The sequence below is a fragment of the Plectropomus leopardus genome, chromosome 16 (genome assembly GCF_026936395.1).
Source record: "Plectropomus leopardus strain MGB_pleo_1.0 chromosome 16, ASM2693639v1, whole genome shotgun sequence".
NCBI lineage: Eukaryota > Metazoa > Chordata > Actinopteri > Perciformes > Serranidae > Plectropomus > Plectropomus leopardus.
In genome coordinates this window covers 12,651,094-12,670,128 of record NC_142191.1, presented here as the reverse complement: position 1 = coordinate 12,670,128, position 19,035 = coordinate 12,651,094, and the positions used below count along the sequence as shown (strand labels likewise).

General features: G+C 39.5%; 1 protein-coding gene across 4 annotated transcripts in view; it reads left to right on the top strand.

Annotated features, from left to right (window-relative positions):
- Positions 1-19,035, top strand: part of LOC121955338 (protein EFR3 homolog B) — a 46,905-nt gene that overhangs the window by 2,554 nt on the left and 25,316 nt on the right. For 2 of the 4 annotated variants that reach the window (XM_042503243.2, XM_088089168.1), the window contains exons 2-4: positions 11,680-11,756; positions 14,989-15,116; positions 17,597-17,747. In XM_042503243.2, coding sequence (XP_042359177.1) covers positions 11,680-11,756; positions 14,989-15,116; positions 17,597-17,747 — 356 coding nt within the window. Of the gene's footprint in view, positions 1-1,750; positions 2,029-2,237; positions 2,300-11,679; positions 11,757-14,988; positions 15,117-17,596; positions 17,748-19,035 lie in introns of those variants that run through there. The other 2 variants (XM_042503244.2, XM_088089169.1) reach the window with 2 other exon arrangements.

The window sequence follows — 19,035 nt, the reverse complement described above, 5'->3', positions numbered from 1 at the left end:
CCAACTCTGAGAAACATTAAACCAGTCTGGATGTAGCCCTCTCTCTTCTCCTTGTTCAACCAGTGACAGTTGAGCACTTCTGGTAATTGCAAAATCAAGCTTTTTAATGGATCTTAGCTTTCTAACACCATATAAGCCTGTTCTCTCTTGGATTGTTTCCAAAACCTCTTTTTAAATGCTGATAGTCATTCTTAAAAATTCATGCAGTGTTATCTGTGAGCTGAACTTTGGAATAATGGAAAAAACGAGAACTAAAAAGGTTGAGTGGGCATGCATTCTATTTCAAACACTTATTCATGCTTTTAAAACAACACCGCAGCTGCATCAGGTTTATGGTTTCACTGCTTTGTGCATTAGAGCCAATTATGTGAGAACATCATGTCTCAATTTTATGTTTGCCACAGTTTTATGGCTATGTGGTAATGTAGATAAGAGCATTAATTTGAGAGTTTTGTTCATGCAGTGCATCCATGTGCAGGTGAGAAGCTCTGCCATGAGTGAGACAGCTGCTTAACAGTATCATTTATATGCACTAGGGGTGGCTGGGATTCACCAGAGGCACAGCGATACAATAATATCATGATGCTTAATGGGATATTTATGATTTGTTTTTGAATTGGGGTTGTATGAGGTACTTGTCCATAGACAGTTTATAACAAACATGAGATGTCAGTTGGCATGCCCCTTGTTTGGAGAAGCAGGCTGGAGTTTGACAAGGTGGATGTATTTAAGCCACTTATAAAAGTCCCAACTAAAAAACCCCAAATCAGTTCAGTGAACGCTATATTGAGAACATTTTCTCTTCTTTACTTCAGTGTTGGGCAGTAATTTTCTGATGAGAAAATGAAGCCGTTATTTCACTCTCTTCAAAGCCAGACCTCATGGATAAAAACAGCGATTTAACATTGCATTTAACACAGGAGCTGCTGGTCTATCACTGCCTAGATGAGTTCTTTTGTTTGTGTTATTGTGCGACTTTGGCGTTTAAAAGGGTTAGTTTGGATTTACTCAAGTCACACAATAACACAAAACAGACTAACTGATCATAGCAGTGATAGACCAGCAGCTTCTGTGTTCAGAGAGATAAAATTAGTGTTTTTCTGTGATGTCTGGTGGTGTGGTGGCTTTAACGAGAGCATATATTGGAGTTGAAGCTGGCTTCCTTGTTGGAAAATGCTGCCTCGTGTGAAGATTAAGTGACGAAGCCTAATACGTTCTTTGGATTTGGAAAATGAAACCAGGAAGAGAATGATAATATTTCACTGTTTTGCATAAAAATAAAATGCAGATGCCAGTAAACATGGTTATGTAATCACACAATCACAGAGATATTTTGGGCTAGAAAATGGGAGGAAATGTGGCAGAAAGTTGCATGAGCATAGAAAGAAAACTGAAAGTAAAGTAAAGCAGGAGGCATGGGAAGATTAATGATGAGGAAGAGGGAGAGAGTGTGGCTGGCAGGGGGTGGAGAGAGGGAGATTGCGTGGGTGGGAGGTCTTCTCCCTTTTTATCCCCATGGTGCACATTTCTGTCTTATTCTTTCCCCACCCGCCCCCCTTTTCTGTGTCTCTTTTCCCTGTAACTGAGAAAAATGATTATTAGTGAGGTGGAGGTGGGTGTGTTTGTATGTGCGCCTGCATGTGAAATCCGCACTGCCCCCCTTCAGAGGGAGCGCTGTTGCGGAAGACAAACGGGAAAATCCAAGGTCATCACGGCACGCTTCTCTCTGACGTTGCCTTTCAACCCCCTTTTGTGCGTGCGCGTGTGTATGCACGGCAGGGAGAGTGTGTGTGTGTATGTGTGTGTGTGTAATTCAGCGCATCGAGCCAGGCTCTGCACCAATCACGGTGCGCATTTTAGCTCCAAGCACACGTGCAGGCATTAATACCAGAGTGAGCAGTGTGCGTGTGTTTGTGTGCGTTTCCAGTGCGCCTTGGCACAGCAGTGTGTCTGTATGAGCGACTGAAGCTACATTAAGAAAATATAAGCATCTGTAGTGAGAGACTCCAACATCACGATCAATGTACGGTAAGAATGACAATCACTCTTCCATTGTGTTTGTTTCTCTGTGTGTGTTTCTGGCTGTGAAAGCATGTGAGTACTGTGAAGCATCCAGCGTTCAGCCAGTTTTCCCACATTCTACAAACACGTTTCCTCTTGTGATATACCGCAGCTGTCACTACAGTGTAACGTCTCCTAAAAGCTTATTATGGGATTTTGGACTCTTATGAGGATATTGCTTTATTGAATTACAGTATTAGCTTGCAAGGAGGCACCGCTTCGAAGATGTTTATTTTTGGTAATGGATACTTATTTGGTCTGAACACTTTTTACTTGTTGTGTCCTTGTGGTAAATTTGAGATGGTAGCATTGTGTTCTCTGCACTTCAGCTAACTGTTATCTGTACGATCGACTCTGTGAGACGTTGTCAAGCTTACAAAAGGTTTAATTTTCTTGTTATTCATGAAAGGTTTTCAATGTTTTAGGTTGCACATGATATAAGAAGCGTAGTGTATGTGTTGTTGAAAGTTAAAATTTGTGCCACTTTTCTGCAAAACTTTAAGATCATGAGAAAATGCCATTGGTGTTAGCATTTACTGCGGCTGTGGTGTTACTGGGGCACGTTGATATATGGTTTATTGATTAGCACTAATTAAAAATGTAGTCTGCTTTGCTTTGCAGACTATTGATGGAAAAAGGCTAGTAGGCTAATGAATTAACACAGACAGACACTGCACACTGGAAGAACAAGCTCAGCTAGGCTTCACTGTGCCGCTCATGGGTGAGCTACTGTAAGGAAATGGTGATCTTTGGGCTCGAGTCCCTCACAGCCCAGTTTCAGTGCCTGTTTGACTGTGATTCATAGTGTGTCGGATCGGCCTTGTGTCATGAGGATTTGTTGGCAGCTGGGTCTGTACATCAGTATGTTGGTCGCATTATAACAGCCATGTTCATTTTCCACCCACACTGAATCGAATGTGTGCTTTGAATCTTACTTATGGATTGATGTCTTCAAAATATACTGTATTTGCCTCTGCAAAGTGTGCATGCAGTGTGCATGTGTGTCTGTAGCCTAAAGATATAGTCTCCGTGGCTCGTCGTGACAGAGGGAAGAGATGTTGTAGTTATATATGCGACACATTTGAGTAGCTGTCATTCTCTGCATGCCTTAGTGTCAAAAATTCACATTTCTTTCTCGTTGTCACGCTCTCCCTAATGCTATCAGCCCCCTTCTCCACGATACTCACCTCCTCTCCTCAGCTGCTTTACAGCTCTCCCAAACTCATTGAGCGACAGCTTATGTGCATATTGGTCGGCTGTTGAATCAGCCGAGCTCATTATCCATTATTTGCTAACACTCCTTGCCTGTTCTCTCTGAGTATTTGTAGATTCTGGTGTGTGTTTGCATTTTACCCAGTGAATCTACTGTTTAAGAATGTTTTTGTCCATCTTTGTTTGCTGATGTAAAAATAGCAGGACTTGGTCTGACCCCCCCCCCCTTATGTAATAACACCCCTGAAGGGCAGCATGCGTTGTAACCATCACGAAAAGCGTCATGTTTTATGCACAGGTATATACAAAGCATGCAGGTCGTTGCAGAGTGTTTGCTTCTGTCTGTTTGTTTCTTGCCAGTAAAACCAGTGCTATGCATGACCTCAGGTGAAGGTGAGGTCTAAATGTGTATTGACGGTTCTGTCTCTCACTCTCTCTCCTGCAGACAAGACTGCACAAATACTCACACACACACACACACACACACACACACACACACATACACACACATACACACACAGATCCAAAGTGTGTTTGATATTCTTCGCGCAGGACTATATTTACTCTCTCTTGTCAGCCATGTGACTTTGGGTACAACAGAGCAGCTTCAGGACAGCAGGTGCAGATACGATACTGCAAGATGTGCCGGGCCACTTGTCACACACTACCTTCTGTGTGTGCGTGTGTGCTTTGTAATTAGTATGACAATTACATAGATTAATTCCTTTTGCATCATACACAAACTATTTGGTTTGCTGATTGTCCAGCACTGATATATGTGGCCCACAGTGCATCACTCCTTTTAACACCGTGTTTGTGTGTGTGTATAGAGGATTTTTAAAATATATCATGCACAACATGATATGTTGTATGTTTGTGTATTTTATGTTTGCTTCTGTTTTTCTCACTTCAGCATGCAGTTTTTTCCTCTCTTCTCTCCATCTCTCTCTCACCCTAATGTGGAAATGTTAAGCTGACATCCTGGGGGAAATGGAGAGTGTAATCTGTTAATGTACCAGCCCATTGTTCTGGGGATAAAAATAGCATTGTGATTGGCTGGCTCCTTGCTGTGCTGATTTGAGGGGTGGAGACCCCCCTCACATGTGCACACATGATGCACACGTAAATTAATTTAGCAAGGATGTGAAACAAGCAAGAGGCTTCACACAGGCCAAAGTTTTTTTCGAAGTCTGGAGCACCAGTCTGCAGAGATACCCGCCTTCTCTTTATTGTCTTGTTCTGTCTCCCAACAACTAGCAATTCCACGCTGTTTGTGTGTGGGTTTATGTGTGGAGCCGCTTGGTGTCCAGCCCCTAAATGTGTTGTCAGCTTTCCATGCAGAGTGGGTGGATGTCGTGAGACCCCCTGTGTTGGTGTGTTTTTTTATCGCTGTCATCCAAATTCTTGTCCACCCACCTTGCTGATCTCTTTTAGCTTCTTCCACACTAACCCACCATTATTTATCAACACTCCCTATTTTTATTTTTGTACACAAACTTAACAGCTCTGAAGATATACAGTATTCTGTTGGAGTGGCAATGTAGTCATTTCTATGAGAAACCTGGTGTTGTGGCATGTTTTCAAGTACAATGGGCCTCTTTAACTAACTCTTTGCAAGAGGGAATGCCTTTCTTTCTCAAGAGCACACTCATGCACATTTCAGTGCTGACATGTTTGTGCAGAATAATGGGTCAATGCATGTTCTTTCATTCTACAGTTGTTTAATATTATAGGATTTATAGGATTTTATAAGATTTGTGGAGGACTGTACCCCACCCTCTTTATACCTTTTTTGGGCATTCTTGACTTTAATAGTCAAAATTTTCCCTTGCATTTTAGAGCTGAAACAATTTATGACTTGCCGATTGGAAATTTATCAACAACAATTCTCAATCTTTGAATTATTTAAGTCGTTCATTAACCAAAATGCATAAAAAGAACTAGTTTCAGTTTCTCAAAGTTTCTGATTTGCTGTTTTTATCCTTTTAATTTAATTTAAACTGAATTTCTTTGGGGCTTGGACTGTTCATTGGGTTTCATTGAGACAAAAGTGATTTGAAGATGTCCTCTTGAGCTCTCTCACATTTTTAAACTTAATAATCAGTTTAGATTTGTTGGTAATTAAAACAATCATGAGTTGCCTTCACTTAGTTGCAGTTTTTATTGTTATAGTGATCAGTATGGTACGTGCCACTTCAAGCGACCTTAACACATCAACAGCTTTTCATCAAACCTCTGAAAAAGCAGGAGCAACTTTCCCGTTTTAAATGCATTCACTTTTTATTTAAAAAAAAAAAACCAAACTGTTGAGGTGTACAGTCAAAATGTATTAACCCTTTGAAACCTAGATCAGGATCAGTTGTCTTGTGCTGCCTCCACATGCCTTTCACAAGCATTTAAATATTTGAAATGTCAGCAAATTCGTTTGATTTCTTTCATGGGGAAAAAAGGCAACCAACAACTTTTCATGATTGGTTATGGAAATATATATATATATATATATATATACATTATACATATTTTCCAGGTAATCTCCTATTTTTTTCCTTTTTTTTTTTTTTTTTTTTTTTTTTAAAAAAAAGCTTTGCTAATTACAGGTTTTTAACTTAAAACATTTTAATTTTTTTTTATTTTTATTTTTTATACTTTGTTAATCCCTGAGGGGAAATTCCAATTTTCTCACTCTGCTGTCATTTACACTTAAGCCCAAAAAACACACACAAGTACAAATGGGAGATATACATGCACTAAATGGAGAGATGTCACTTGAGTGTAGTTAGGATTTTGGTGCCTTTCCAAGAAATTTAGCCCATTGTCTCAAGTTTTAAAGGGTTACGCTGCATGCAACTGGCCTACCAACTGACCTAAAAAACGTGGCAACAACTTTAAAGTCACACAAAGAAGTACCTATAAATAACAGTCGCTCATAACCAACTGTAATGGAAAATGCAGATGCTTTTTATTTCTGCTCCCAGTGCTTCATGGGAGTGGAAATACCATGTAAAACGCTACACCCACTGAGCTGTTAAAATGATTGTGGATTTATGGGCACGGTAGCTCTGCTGTTTTTTTACTGTGTTAAAAACACTAACAGCAAAACTTTTCTTTTGCTTTCTCTGTACTCCTCCCAAAAATCTCTTCTCGCCTCTGCCTACAAAGAGGACAGGACAGATTTGTGCTGGACTGAGAAGATGCAATAAGTAGCACTAATCTGTGACTCATTTGGTGCATCACAATCCACCTCCCCCATCACACTCCCATCTTTTTCCTCTTTAGCTGCCTGTGTCTCTGTCACTCTTTGTCCTCCACCCTTTCCTCTCCACTCTTGGGACCTGCTTCATTTTCATTAATTCATTGGCGACTCCTACACTCAGGCCCCGGGCCAATACAGCAAGGATGAAAGAAGGTGGTAGAGGGAGGTTCAGTGGGTGCAGGGGGAAGGGACAGAGAGAGGATGGACGGGAGGGATGGAGGGGTGCACAGGCCTCATTAGTGTTTGAAGTGATGGAGGAGAGGGGAGCAGCACTATGAATAGACACACGGCTCAGAGATAAGCCTGAGCACCAGCAGAGCTCCTGCTGTGGACTTCAGTACAACTTTTAGAGAGCAGAGTCCTTGAAACAGAGGGGCTTTTAAGTGGATAAGACGTTAAAGATGCCTTTTTACTCCACTGAAACGTTTTTCAAGGACATCCTGCCTGCGCTGACTACCCTTCTCCCAGGTGTAGGTCACTGATAACACACCAGAAAGCTGGTGAATGCAACAATGTAGCCCCAAAAAGGGAGCATCATTTGGGCGCCTGTGGCTCAGGAGGTAGTTATCCCCTGGTCACAAGGTTGTTGGCTCCGTCTTCAGCTTCTCCTCCCTGCATGTGAAGTGTTTTTGGCCAAGACTGAACCCCAAATTGCTCCTAATGGTCAGGCCAGAAGGCTGCTATTAGTGTGTGAGTATATGAATGGGTGAATGGGAGACAGATTGTTAATGCCTCAAATAAAAGTGCTAATAAAATGCAGCCATTTACCTTTTATTGTCTTCAGAGTTTCAGTACTTTTTATTTTTATTTTTTTTTGTCTAAAAAAGATGGTCTCCACTCATACAGTAGCCACAGGGCTAAACAATTCTGTCGAAGAGCACGTTTTTTTTCACAGGGTATGTGCAATATGTGTTATGTGCACTTTGGATTATGTGCATTTTGTTGGGTGATTATGAACAGCTAGGGCTGTTTTGTTCATATGTGGTTTGTTTTATTGAGACATTTGAAGGCATCTGAAGGCATTCAAGGGCGTAACGTCTGAGTCAAAGACACTACGGGGACAATAAAGTATATCGTATAGCATAATATTGTATCATATCATATTGTATATAAAATCATTCTTTATGAGACTCAGATTGGTGTTGTTGTATTCCTCATTACATATTTGAAAATTGGGAACAAATTAACATATTAAACTTGTGAAGTATGCAATTCCACATTTGAATCACCACCTCCGTTCACTCGATGAACTTACAGTCAAATTCACACAAGCTAATTTCTAATGTCTTGTTGTACATTCTGTGCCTGCTAATTGATTATATTCTGCTTGCATGCTTTTATGTTTTTATCTGTTTAAGTGGCTATCTTAACACCTAGTGAAGAGACGACATTTGAAAATTAGCCTTTGGTTAACACAGGCACATTTAAAGCAATGTTTATTAATGTGCAATGTCCCTGTGAAAATAAATTCAGCAATAAAATAAAACCTAAATTATATAGTCTTGATCATTTTTCTTTTTATTGAGAGACTTGTCTGCAGATCAGTCAATAATGTTAGGGCCTTTTCACACCTGAAAGTCTAAACCAAGGTCCAAACCAAGGAACCAAGGTTTGTATTTTAGTTTTATTGTATACATATGGCCTGGTTAGCTTTGGTTTCACATTGCAATTATGGGAGCGCACCAAAAACTATAAATAATGATCCTATGTCCTGTCGTCATTTCCCATGTGAGCTTCTCTCTCCTGCTCTCTGAGTTTTAGTACTTTTTTTTTCTAACTGACTATTTGTTAAGTCATCTCCCTCTTTCCTGGAGGATGTACAAGGTGCTACAGTACTGACATCAACCACTCATATCATCGAGTAGACTCACATCACATGTTGACAGCCCAAACTTCCTGTAATTTGTCCTAAAGTTCAAACCATCCAAAAAATGTTGTCACACCACAGACAAACCGAACCACAGTTCAGTTTGATCTGGACCAAGACACCCACTTATCATCAGACCAAGGTTGGGCTCTTCGGTTCGTACCCTGGTTTGTTGGAGGTGTCACACCTGTGATTTTGGTTTGGATCAAATTGACAAGTCAGAAAGTCTAGATCAAATGTTGCCGTTAATGGGCTTTGTACTGCAATGATCTGGAAATACTGCATGTGTTTTGGTTGTTTTTTTTATCCTCATTTTTCTATGTGTTGCAATTGTATTGCGCAGGAAACTTGGTTGTTGTGTGTCTTGCTAAATGTTGTAATAGCTCAGCTCATCCATTTACACTGGTGAGTCAGGCACGTGGCAGCTTATTGCCTCCGTCATCTGTGTGAAATTTGCACAGTTGGTCCATTTTAAATTGAGAAAATGATATTTGTGATTTTTAGGACGTGCAGCACCAGTTGACAGCTGGTTTGGGCAATCTAGTCTCCGTAGGAGGCTGATTGTCTCATAGTGTGAACAGTGTTGATCACAAGGCTTGTTGTTAGCTGTGTTGGTTGGTTAAAGAGTTCTGATGCATATCTGTTGGTGCATTAAAGAGATTCAGTGTTATCTTGGGGTGATGGGTCTACTGTATGTTGGAGAAAGCACACTGAGGCAGGGGGAGGTTATTGGACTGCTTGTTGTTTTGTCAATGTCTGGTCAGTTTGCTCACAGAATGGCGTTTTAGTGCAACATCAGCAAAACGGACTTCAATCTGTGTAATAGCAAACTGAAATAATAAATGATGAAACCTTTTTTTTCTCCTTTGGGAGAATAGAAGGAAGGAAACTAATATGGGGGGAAGAGAAGCAGGAAGGAAAGGAGAAAAGCTGTTTCTTTGCAGATTGTTTTGCTTTTGTCTAACACACACTAGATTTCTGCTGACTCTATTTGAAGTGTCAGGCTATTAAACCATTCATTAAACTTGACTGCACTGCTGTCTGCATAATGACCTACTTAATGTCATTAGCTTTTGTGACTCCTTAAGTCACGTATTCTGGTTTGGTGTAAGCAGGAAGATATTCTGTTGTATTGTTTTGCAGAGCTCCATAAAGGGTTAAATGATGCATTTTTTTTGAGGTTATCTCTTTTTTGCCCCGTTTTCTTCTTTCTCCCAGGGTCTCCTTATGACTCACCACTGCTGAATTCCTTTAACCAATCAGAATCCTGCTCTCTCTTTGCTGTCTGGCTTGCTTTTCTCCTCAATGTTAAGTCAGAATAATCACTCTTCAGTGTTGCACTTTTCTCGTCAAGGCTGTCTTGATTGCAGTGAGAGAAATAGAGACTGTGTGTGTGTGTGTGTGTGTGTGTGTGTGTGTGTGTGTGTGTGTGTGTGTGTGTGTGTGTGCGTGCATGTGTGTCTGAGCCATTGTTGTGACTGTAATTGTCTTGTGACCACATTCTTTCCATATCTTGCTTTCCTCAAATGTTTTTGTACAGAATTACCTTCACTTAGACAAGCCTCTGTTTTACAGGAGGTCTGTGAGCTTGATCTTCACATTTTTAATATTGGATGCAGTAGTTTGATAGATGGCATCATTTCAGCATTTGTCAACTTTGGTTTTCTTGCAGGGTGTTTGACTTTGCCGTTTTGTGGGTTCTTGCTATGTCATTAGCCCTGATATGATGAAAGATATTGATGGAGCTCTGTCAGTCTGACTTTTCTTTCTGTACTCAGCAGCTCCCCAAGAAGTTCGCTGCTTCTCTGCACCTCAGGCGATCATTTTTACCTGTCACAGCAAGCTCTACAACCTAGCACTTATAAAATGAACAAGTTGTACATTTTAAACTCAACTGTGCCACTTAAATCAGGCCCTAAGAATAATACTGTCAAGACTATTGTCAATACTTTCTAGTTAGCTTTGCCATTATTATCTTATTTGCATCAGCTGTGTTTTCCTTGCTGACAAGTCAATTTAACAGTTGTTCCTACCACACTGGGTAAATTGTTTTTCTTTATTCTTTGTGAAATCTTTCTGTTCTATAACCCAACTCAGAATTATGTCAGTTGAATCAGATCAGGCTGTTCAATATGAATATTTAACTATTTCTTCCTTTTTTCCCCTCATATAGTGTTTGAGAGTTAGAACTCAGTTCAGCAGGACATTCAGTTTAATAGCGACGTTTAAACAAGCCAGGCTACCCCTCTGAGCTCATGTGGGCAAACCTAGCCAACAATAGATTGGAAATATATAATGTTGCCCTCAGTAGATATAAAACAAAAGCTGGAAGCTGTATCGTATGAAGTTGCTGTAAGCTTTATTTTCTCCACCTCTAAGCAGAGGGCAGAAGATAATGTGTCTTGGAGCCCGAGCAGGCAAAATCTCTCTTCCTCCGAACATCTCCCTCTGTCTCAACTGAAACACAGCCACAAATCTTCAATTGGTTCCATGTTTACAGGATTGATTTTTATACTAATCTGTATAATTAATAAGATGAGCATGTTTTTTGACTGAGACGCAGCCAGAATTCTTTGTTCCTGGCTGGACTGTAGGCTACAGCAAAACAAAGTGGGTAAAAACATCAATAAACATAATTTAAACAGACAGAAAAGTAATGCATTTATATATACACAAAAATCAAGGAAAAATTACCACAAAATTAAGGGAAAATAACAAAATAAGCAGAATCTCAGAAAGTCTAATCTATCAGCCGGCAGGACGCTCTGCTTCTGAAACTCCCATGGACGATGCCAGGTGGGATATAGAGCTGTGTGGTGGACAGAGCAAAACAGTGCTGCAGACATAACATCATCGACAAGCTGCAGGAATCCAGGGGTCAGCAAAACCTGGGTCTGGGTCCGCAGCTGCCTGTACCTCAGAGCAGTGTGAGAAGGGCGCAACTTGATTTTGAGCACCTCCTCAGAACTACACCGCAGACTGATTGACAAAAATCAACAAAAAAACAAGAATAGTATTCGTCTTAAACAAATCTGAGTCGACTGAGGGGTGCTTGGCAGCGCTAGTCAATAACTGTCTACACCTACAGTATGTATTGTCTCTAACCTTGACTTCGAAACAAGTGGCTGATTATAGACAGACGAGTAGTGAACCATCAGACAAGGGACAGGAAAGGAAGATGCGTTTACTTATTTATTTCTCTTTGTTTTTATTGCATTCTGCCTAAGTCTAACTGAGCCTCTCTCTCTTTTTCTCACTACTCCTCTTCATCTTTTGTCTTCCTCAGGGGTTTGTGGTTGTTGCGGGGCGCTCAGGCCTCGATACAAGAGACTGGTAGACAACATCTTCCCAGAAGACCCAGAGGTGAGATGCTCAAGTGACTTCGTATTTCTTTAGTAATGCCTTTCTGATCGCAAACAGGTATTTTTAATGTCTGAAGCTGATGACTAATCCCTTGTCTTCTGTATCATTCTGTTTTGAAATTATGTGGATCTTGCAAATGTATTTGGGTAATCATTGTTAATGCAGTTCTTCTAAACAAAGTCCACTGTCTTTGTCAAGATTAGTTTAGTTTAATATGTTGTAACATTGTGTAATTTAAAAAAGAAGCTTGCACAACAGAACCCATATTTCAAAAATGTGAGAATAAATTGTGACAAATAATGAGCTGTTCCGTATTTAACTGGAAGCTTTTCGTCTGTAGTCCCTGGCATGTAAATATAAACACTGTGTTATAATATTGTCTTCGATATAGGAAGTGTGAGGTAGAGGTGATAAGAAAACACAGCACAGCCTCCATACCTAACTATCTTTTTCAAAGCCGTTCAACCCACAGATATCATCTTTACTACTGTTTGAGATCTGATACAGATGACTCATAAAGAGAATTAATTTGTGTGGTGAAGAAGGAGCTGTTTTATTGCGGAGGAAACTTTTCATAAGTGCCTCTTTGCTACTGCATTAACCCACTTTACAGATCTGATCTGTGGCCAAAACTGCAGTACGGTACATGCTAGTACACGCGGACCTCATTAAAACTATTTTGTGTGTGTGCGTGCATGCGTGCGTGCGTGTACACCTGCTCACTGTGCTCCCAAAAATGGTTTCTAAGTTTGGCTCTAAGCTGCTGTGGCTGAGACTTTAACTACCGGTATCCCAGCAGCTTGGGAATAATGAAGCCGTCTGATAACGTTTACTCAAAATTGTGTCACACTGTGTGAGCATGTGGGTGTGTTTGTACAGTGTTTCTCCCAGATAATTGGTGGTAAGGCCGATGCTTAAGTATAGGTTGTTTTCCCTGCATGTTCCTGCTGCACTCAGAAAATGTCCCCGCAGTAGTGTACATTACCAGTGTAAATTGATGATTGGTTGTAGTTTATCGTTGAGAGGATCAACTATAAAATTTACTCTGTTAATATTCGATAGAAACCTGCTGTTTGTCTGCAAGGCTAAAGAATGATTGATCCAAATGACAAAAAAACCCAAATCAGCTTTTCAACTGGAGGGTGTTTTTCTTTTATAGCCAGCTGCAATATTCTGGCTGTGTGATCTGTTATGGATCGCAGCCACAGGATGTTTTGGAGGAACAAAAAGAAGCAGCATTATTGCCTGGTGCTGACCTCCAGTAACCCCTGATGAGAGGAGTAGGCCCTTTCACACAGCATACATTTTGACTTGTAAAGCACAGGTGCATCTCATAACATTCAAGAAATGTAATATAATATAATAGGTATGTTTTCTTTAGTGTATGATCACCTGAAAATAAGAATAACTGTGTTGACCTAACCTTACAATGAGCTGCACTGGCTTGTTTCTATAGTAGCCCAGAAGGGACAAAACAAGCACTGGCTCTAGATAGGGCCATCAGCAATTTCACGTTTTCAGTGTCAGCAAAACAGAGTTTTTTTTACCGTGAAACTCTGAGAGGAAGAGACCTCTTTGGATAATTCAACTTCTGGTAAAAACCACAGGAACATCTGGATCTTAACTCATCAGTAGAAAAATGTGAGCACATGTTAGCAGCTGGGCTAGTGGACGTCTTTAGATATCCCTAAAAGTAGAAACACTTCCTTGTAACATTAAACTTTTATTCAGTGTTTACTGATTTTAATGACAGCAACCATTTGTTTTGGAGAGGAAGAGACCTCTGTGGATAATTCGCCTCTTGGTAAAACCTCCTGACAATGAACATTGAAACAGTTCTAACCAGGAGAGGTTTCAGTTGGTTTTAATCTGCAGTCCTCACCGCTAGATGGAGCCATATCCCCTAAATCTTACACACTGCTCCTTTAATGAGGTCCCCATTTCTCAAAGCTTTGGCTGGAGGCTTTGCCAATGAGTCGGCATGCACAATATGTGGGCTCTGGAAATGTACAATCTTAAATTGCAGCCATCAGTCATGTTGTTAACTTAACGTTTTCTAGTACAAAGTGTGAAAACAGGCAGTTTTGTGTCATACAAAAAAAGCACAAGTGGAAATTATTTCTAATGAATTACAAACATTCACTTGGACTCAACAATGAGCTGATTAGAATTTGGCATCAAAGGTTAAGGTCATGGTAACCTCATAAAACATGTTTTAGGCCATAACTTAAGAATTCATACACTCAGACTTCACACAAATGTCTAATAGGATACAATGATGAAGTTCTGAAATTTTATATCCAAGAGGTCAAAGGGACACACATACTGTTCTGCAAAAAAGCATTTTTGTTGCCCATTACTCAACATCATAACTCAGGAACAGATGGGGGAATACTTGGTCAGATATTGAATTGGTGACACTAACTTTAGGTGCTCACCTTAAAACTCTGCTGATTGTAAAGATCTGTGCTGCCGGGGGAATGATGCGTGTGAAGCATGCATGTTTTCACAGACATGCATCTAAACTGTAAGTGAAACTTGACTGGTGCGCAGAGGCATACTCTTTGCGGTATTTCTAGTTTGTAAATGATGAATGATGTTCTGCCCATGTATCACAGTTATTATTTTTAGAGTCACTTTGCCTTGCATACAGAATACTTAGGGTTTTTAACTCCAAAAATCTACCATTTCCTCTCCATCATATCACAGCCTAATCTTATCAAACCATTTTACAGAGAATTTGAAATTCTGTTTTTTTGTTTAGAGTTCCACTTCATTGACTGCATGGTTTGCCTCTTGCATGAATGTAAACGGGCTCTCAGTGGACTATAGATGTTTTTAGCTCTCTCCTCCCCCTGACCAGACTGAAGAGCAGTGAAGTAGGTCAAGGGAGAAAGTAGGAGGTGAAACTAAGTGAACTAGTTGCACATAAATTTGGGTTATGAGAAGAAGGACTTGAGTACACACACTGTTACATAGGTTTATGAAATACAAAATGAATGTGTTTTTTTTTCAGTGGAAGCAAACAGCCTTTTTGCCGTAACCAGCTGCCTCTTTGTTTAGTGGACATACCAGCCTTATGCACATCTCTGACCTGACAGTATCTTAATTGTCATTTTGGGTGAACCTTTCCTTTCCTTTTCTACACCACGTGAAAAAGATCGTAAACATTTCTTATTGTATCTGTCTTGTTTCCCACTTTTTTTTCTCCCTCCCTCTGTCACCCTCATAGGATGGGCTGGTGAAGGCCAACATGGAGAAGCTCACATTCTACGCCCTGTCAGCTCCAGAGAAGCTCGACCGAATCGGAGCCTACCTGTCTGAGAGACTGTCAAGGGATGTTGCCCGACACAGATACGGGTGAGCATCACCAGTCAATTGCCATTCAAAACATTCTCTCAAAAAACATTGCATCTGTCTCTGCCCTGACAAATGCTATGTGCACATTTGTTGTAGTCTTTATTCTCTGCCACACACTAACTGATTTTAATGAGGCCAGGGTGATACAAGATCTCAACAGGGGATCATGATAAAATTTATGTTGATTACAGTGATAAGCTTTTGACATTTTTACTTGACATGGATAGATCTAACAGCCTATCACTCAGTAAAAATAAATGCGACAACAGCCAGCCAGTCAGCCTGCTGCCCCTCTTCTCTGCCTCTGCTCTGTCTCATCCCCTGTTTGCAGGAGGGCCGGGCTATGGCTCTACACACATAGCATGGCAGCAATGTAATTCAGAGCAAAGCTCACAGCAGAGGCAATGAAACAGACTTCAGGACATATTTTATTGGAGTTAGCAATGTCAGTGCTAATTATCCACATGTGCAACAAAAAGGAGACAGAATTATTAAATTGTTAACACCTTTTGAACAAGCAGAACATAAACAGAAATGTGACATCTTCGGTCACCCTGCCCACAGTCCACGTCTACTTGCTGCCTTCTCTTAATCCACACTTTTGTTTTGGTTTGTTTTGCACATCCACGGCACTTATTGATGCTAAAGTGCATGACATCAATTATATGGAAGTAGTTTGGATTTCTTCAAAGAGACAAAGCACAGATAAAGATAAAGAAACACAACAAATCTTTTTTATCACCTGAAAAGGTACCATCCTAGCATCATTATTTTCAGGTACAATGCAAGCTAACTTTTAATGTTATTTTAAGCTAAATGAAGCATGTTTGAAAAGATTAATGTTCACATTTAAATGCATTCAATTTATTTATTTATTTATTTAACCAGTATTTTTTATTTATTTTCAACACTACTTCCAGGTATACATCAGCCGTCAATATCATAACGTACAGAGATATCAGGGCAAAAAAAAAGACAGGTAAATAAAAAACAGGACATAGTAAACAAATGAAATACATATTTGACATTCTCTTAATAAAGTTAAGCATCATGTGGCACAGCCCAACTATTGTGACAAAGATATTAACATATACAGAGAAATAACGAAAAATATACACCTGCACCTTTTGAATGTTTCTAAAACCTGACTTGCTCCTTCCCCTGTGGGTCTTTCTCTAAATTCCACTGTACATGTTGAAGGTTTCTTGCACATCCATTATAGATTAAAGATGAAGAACAAATCTTAATACAAATTAATATCATATTTTTAGCTAAGTTGAGTGCCTCCTCCCTAGCCTCAAGCATAACATGTCCTGCACCATTCATCCTGGCAGCAGAGAGCTCCACAGATCAAATCTCAATAAAAAATAAATCCACTGTTGAATAGAAAGAGTGTGTGACTGCTGCCACCTAACCGCCAACATTTTTTTAGCAACAGTGCATGCTGATAGCCATAGCTGCCTTTGAGTACCGTTAAAGCTCTGCCTTGAGTCATCATTAAGTATGTATTACACCCAAAATTTCAGATAGATGTTTTGTTATTAACTTCCAGAAAATTTTAACTGATGGACAACATGATATTCAATCTATACTTTAATCACAAAATATATTCTTAACACAGCCAGAATTGCACACGTATTGTTTATGTTATTCTATTTTATATGTTTAAAAACATCTATATTCTATATTTAAACTAATGAACTGTCTTGTTTCGTCAAGCTTCGGCCATCATCAGGATACTCTTTAACCTGGCACCATTATCGAATTATATATTGCTGTAAATATCTATCAGTCAATATGGGAAAAGTTTATATGATCATATTTTTTTGCCATATAGCCAAACTCTGATTTAAATTTAACATAGATGAAGTTGATATTTTAAAATCCTGGCACTTTAAAGATCTCCTTTTACAAGCTTGTCCAAGAGGATACATATCACTTGCAGATTGGATAAGGAACTGTAATATAATGCCATAGCATTTTTATTAGATATGTATGTGTTCTTTACACTTTTCTGTTTATAATGACAAACTATTTATTGTGCACTGCATACAAAGTAGCCAGGTGGAGGGGAAGGCAAGTTGGTAAATTTTTTAAGAAAAACAGCGTGGCTGTTGTAGCATCATCAGTGGTGAAGTTTCTGTACACTCTGTGCTTACTTTATAAGCCACAGAAGTTGTTGTTCTGTATGACTCATGACTAGGATGCACTGTGATTATTCTCGCCAGTGCAAACAGCCTGTACAGATTACATTTACACTTGGCAGAGTCCAGCTGAAATCTGTTCAATATGCAAGTCCCCAGAGATCGTCTGGCGAAGCTTATCACATTTTCATTTTTCTGTTGTTTTATGCAGTTAGGTTTTAAGAATAAATGCACATATTTAATTATCCATATGTGATATCCAGACACAGATTTTATCGCCTACAGGGTTAATGGAGTCATCCAGATGTTTCTGTGTCTCTCTCCCCTCGTCTTCAGGTATGTGTGCATAGCCATGGAAGCCCTGGACCAGCTGCTGATGGCTTGCCACTGTCAGAGCATCAACCTGTTCGTAGAGAGTTTTCTCAAGATGGTGCGAAAGCTGCTGGAGTCAGACAAACCCAGTCTGCAGATCCTAGGAACCAACTCTGTGAGTTTACATCAATATTTTTACTTGAAAGAGTCTACCAGATGTTTTATAGTTTTAAAGCTGTGAAACAAAACAAAAAAACTCCTGAACATTAAGCATTTTGAAGTTTGTTAAGCTATAGGGTTCCCACATTTATGAAAAGCCTGGAATATAAAAAAAAAAGATTTAGAATTCGTGGAAAGTCTTGAAAAGTCTGGAAAAGTTTTGAATATACTTTGTTTTGGCTGTATGTTCATAAAAATCCAAAAACATGTCCAACGGTACATGAAAAACATTCCTTGCATTACAAATTTAAAATTTAGTGCTGCCCTTTGTGACCGTTTCAACGTCACTTGTATCCCTTCATACATGAAGACCAGACTGCCATTGAGTCATTGCCATTGGGAGAGAAACAGGAAAATGCAGAAAAGCTGTTGTGTACCAGGTTAACTGAGGCTTTCACACTAACATTTGAGGTCACATAAATCCACTTTCCCACTGGCCAAAAACCCACCAACACCCACTAACGTCTGTCTTTTGTATTTAATGGAAAGTGTTAAAATCGGCATCTGTTCATAGCACAAATGACTCTACAGTAATCACGGACATTTATTGACTCCAGCTCCGATCTGCAGTTATATACTGTAATCTGGATATCTTTACATGTGCAGATGTCCACATAAGCAATATCCAGCCCCCATGATGGGTCAGTCATCCTCTTGGATGGAAAAAGCCTTAATTTATCAAGGCATCATTAAGCTATTTAAAGAATTTAATCATTTATTAAGGTACAACGCTCAACTTTAGGCAAATTTGCAATTAGTTACTAATCATTAATTGCTAGACAAGTCAATAAAACAAAAATTGGTTTAACAAGTAAGAAATTCTTACAGACTGGTCAAAATTATAATCCAAACACATGTCTAGTTGCACTAGACATGTGTCTTTGTGTGTGTGTGTGGGGGGGGGCATGTCTAACAAGTGGGTGGTGGGCATGTCTAACAAGTGAGTAAATTTAGCAAGCGTGAGCCTGGGAAGTGGGTGTTGAATAATCTATGGTTGTATTGCTATATAGGCCAACCTACTTTCAATTACTCAAATAAAGTCATGGAAATGGGGTAATATATTATGGAAAGGTTTTTAAAATTCACTGGTAAAAATGTCTGGGAACCCTGTAACTTGGACTTTATTGCGTTGTGGAAGAATATCAATTATTATTTATTGAAAAGTGTCAATAAACTTAGGTCACAGTGATAACTGAAAAGTACAGTAAAAATTGTAGTAAACATTGAGGACATAGTTAATACAC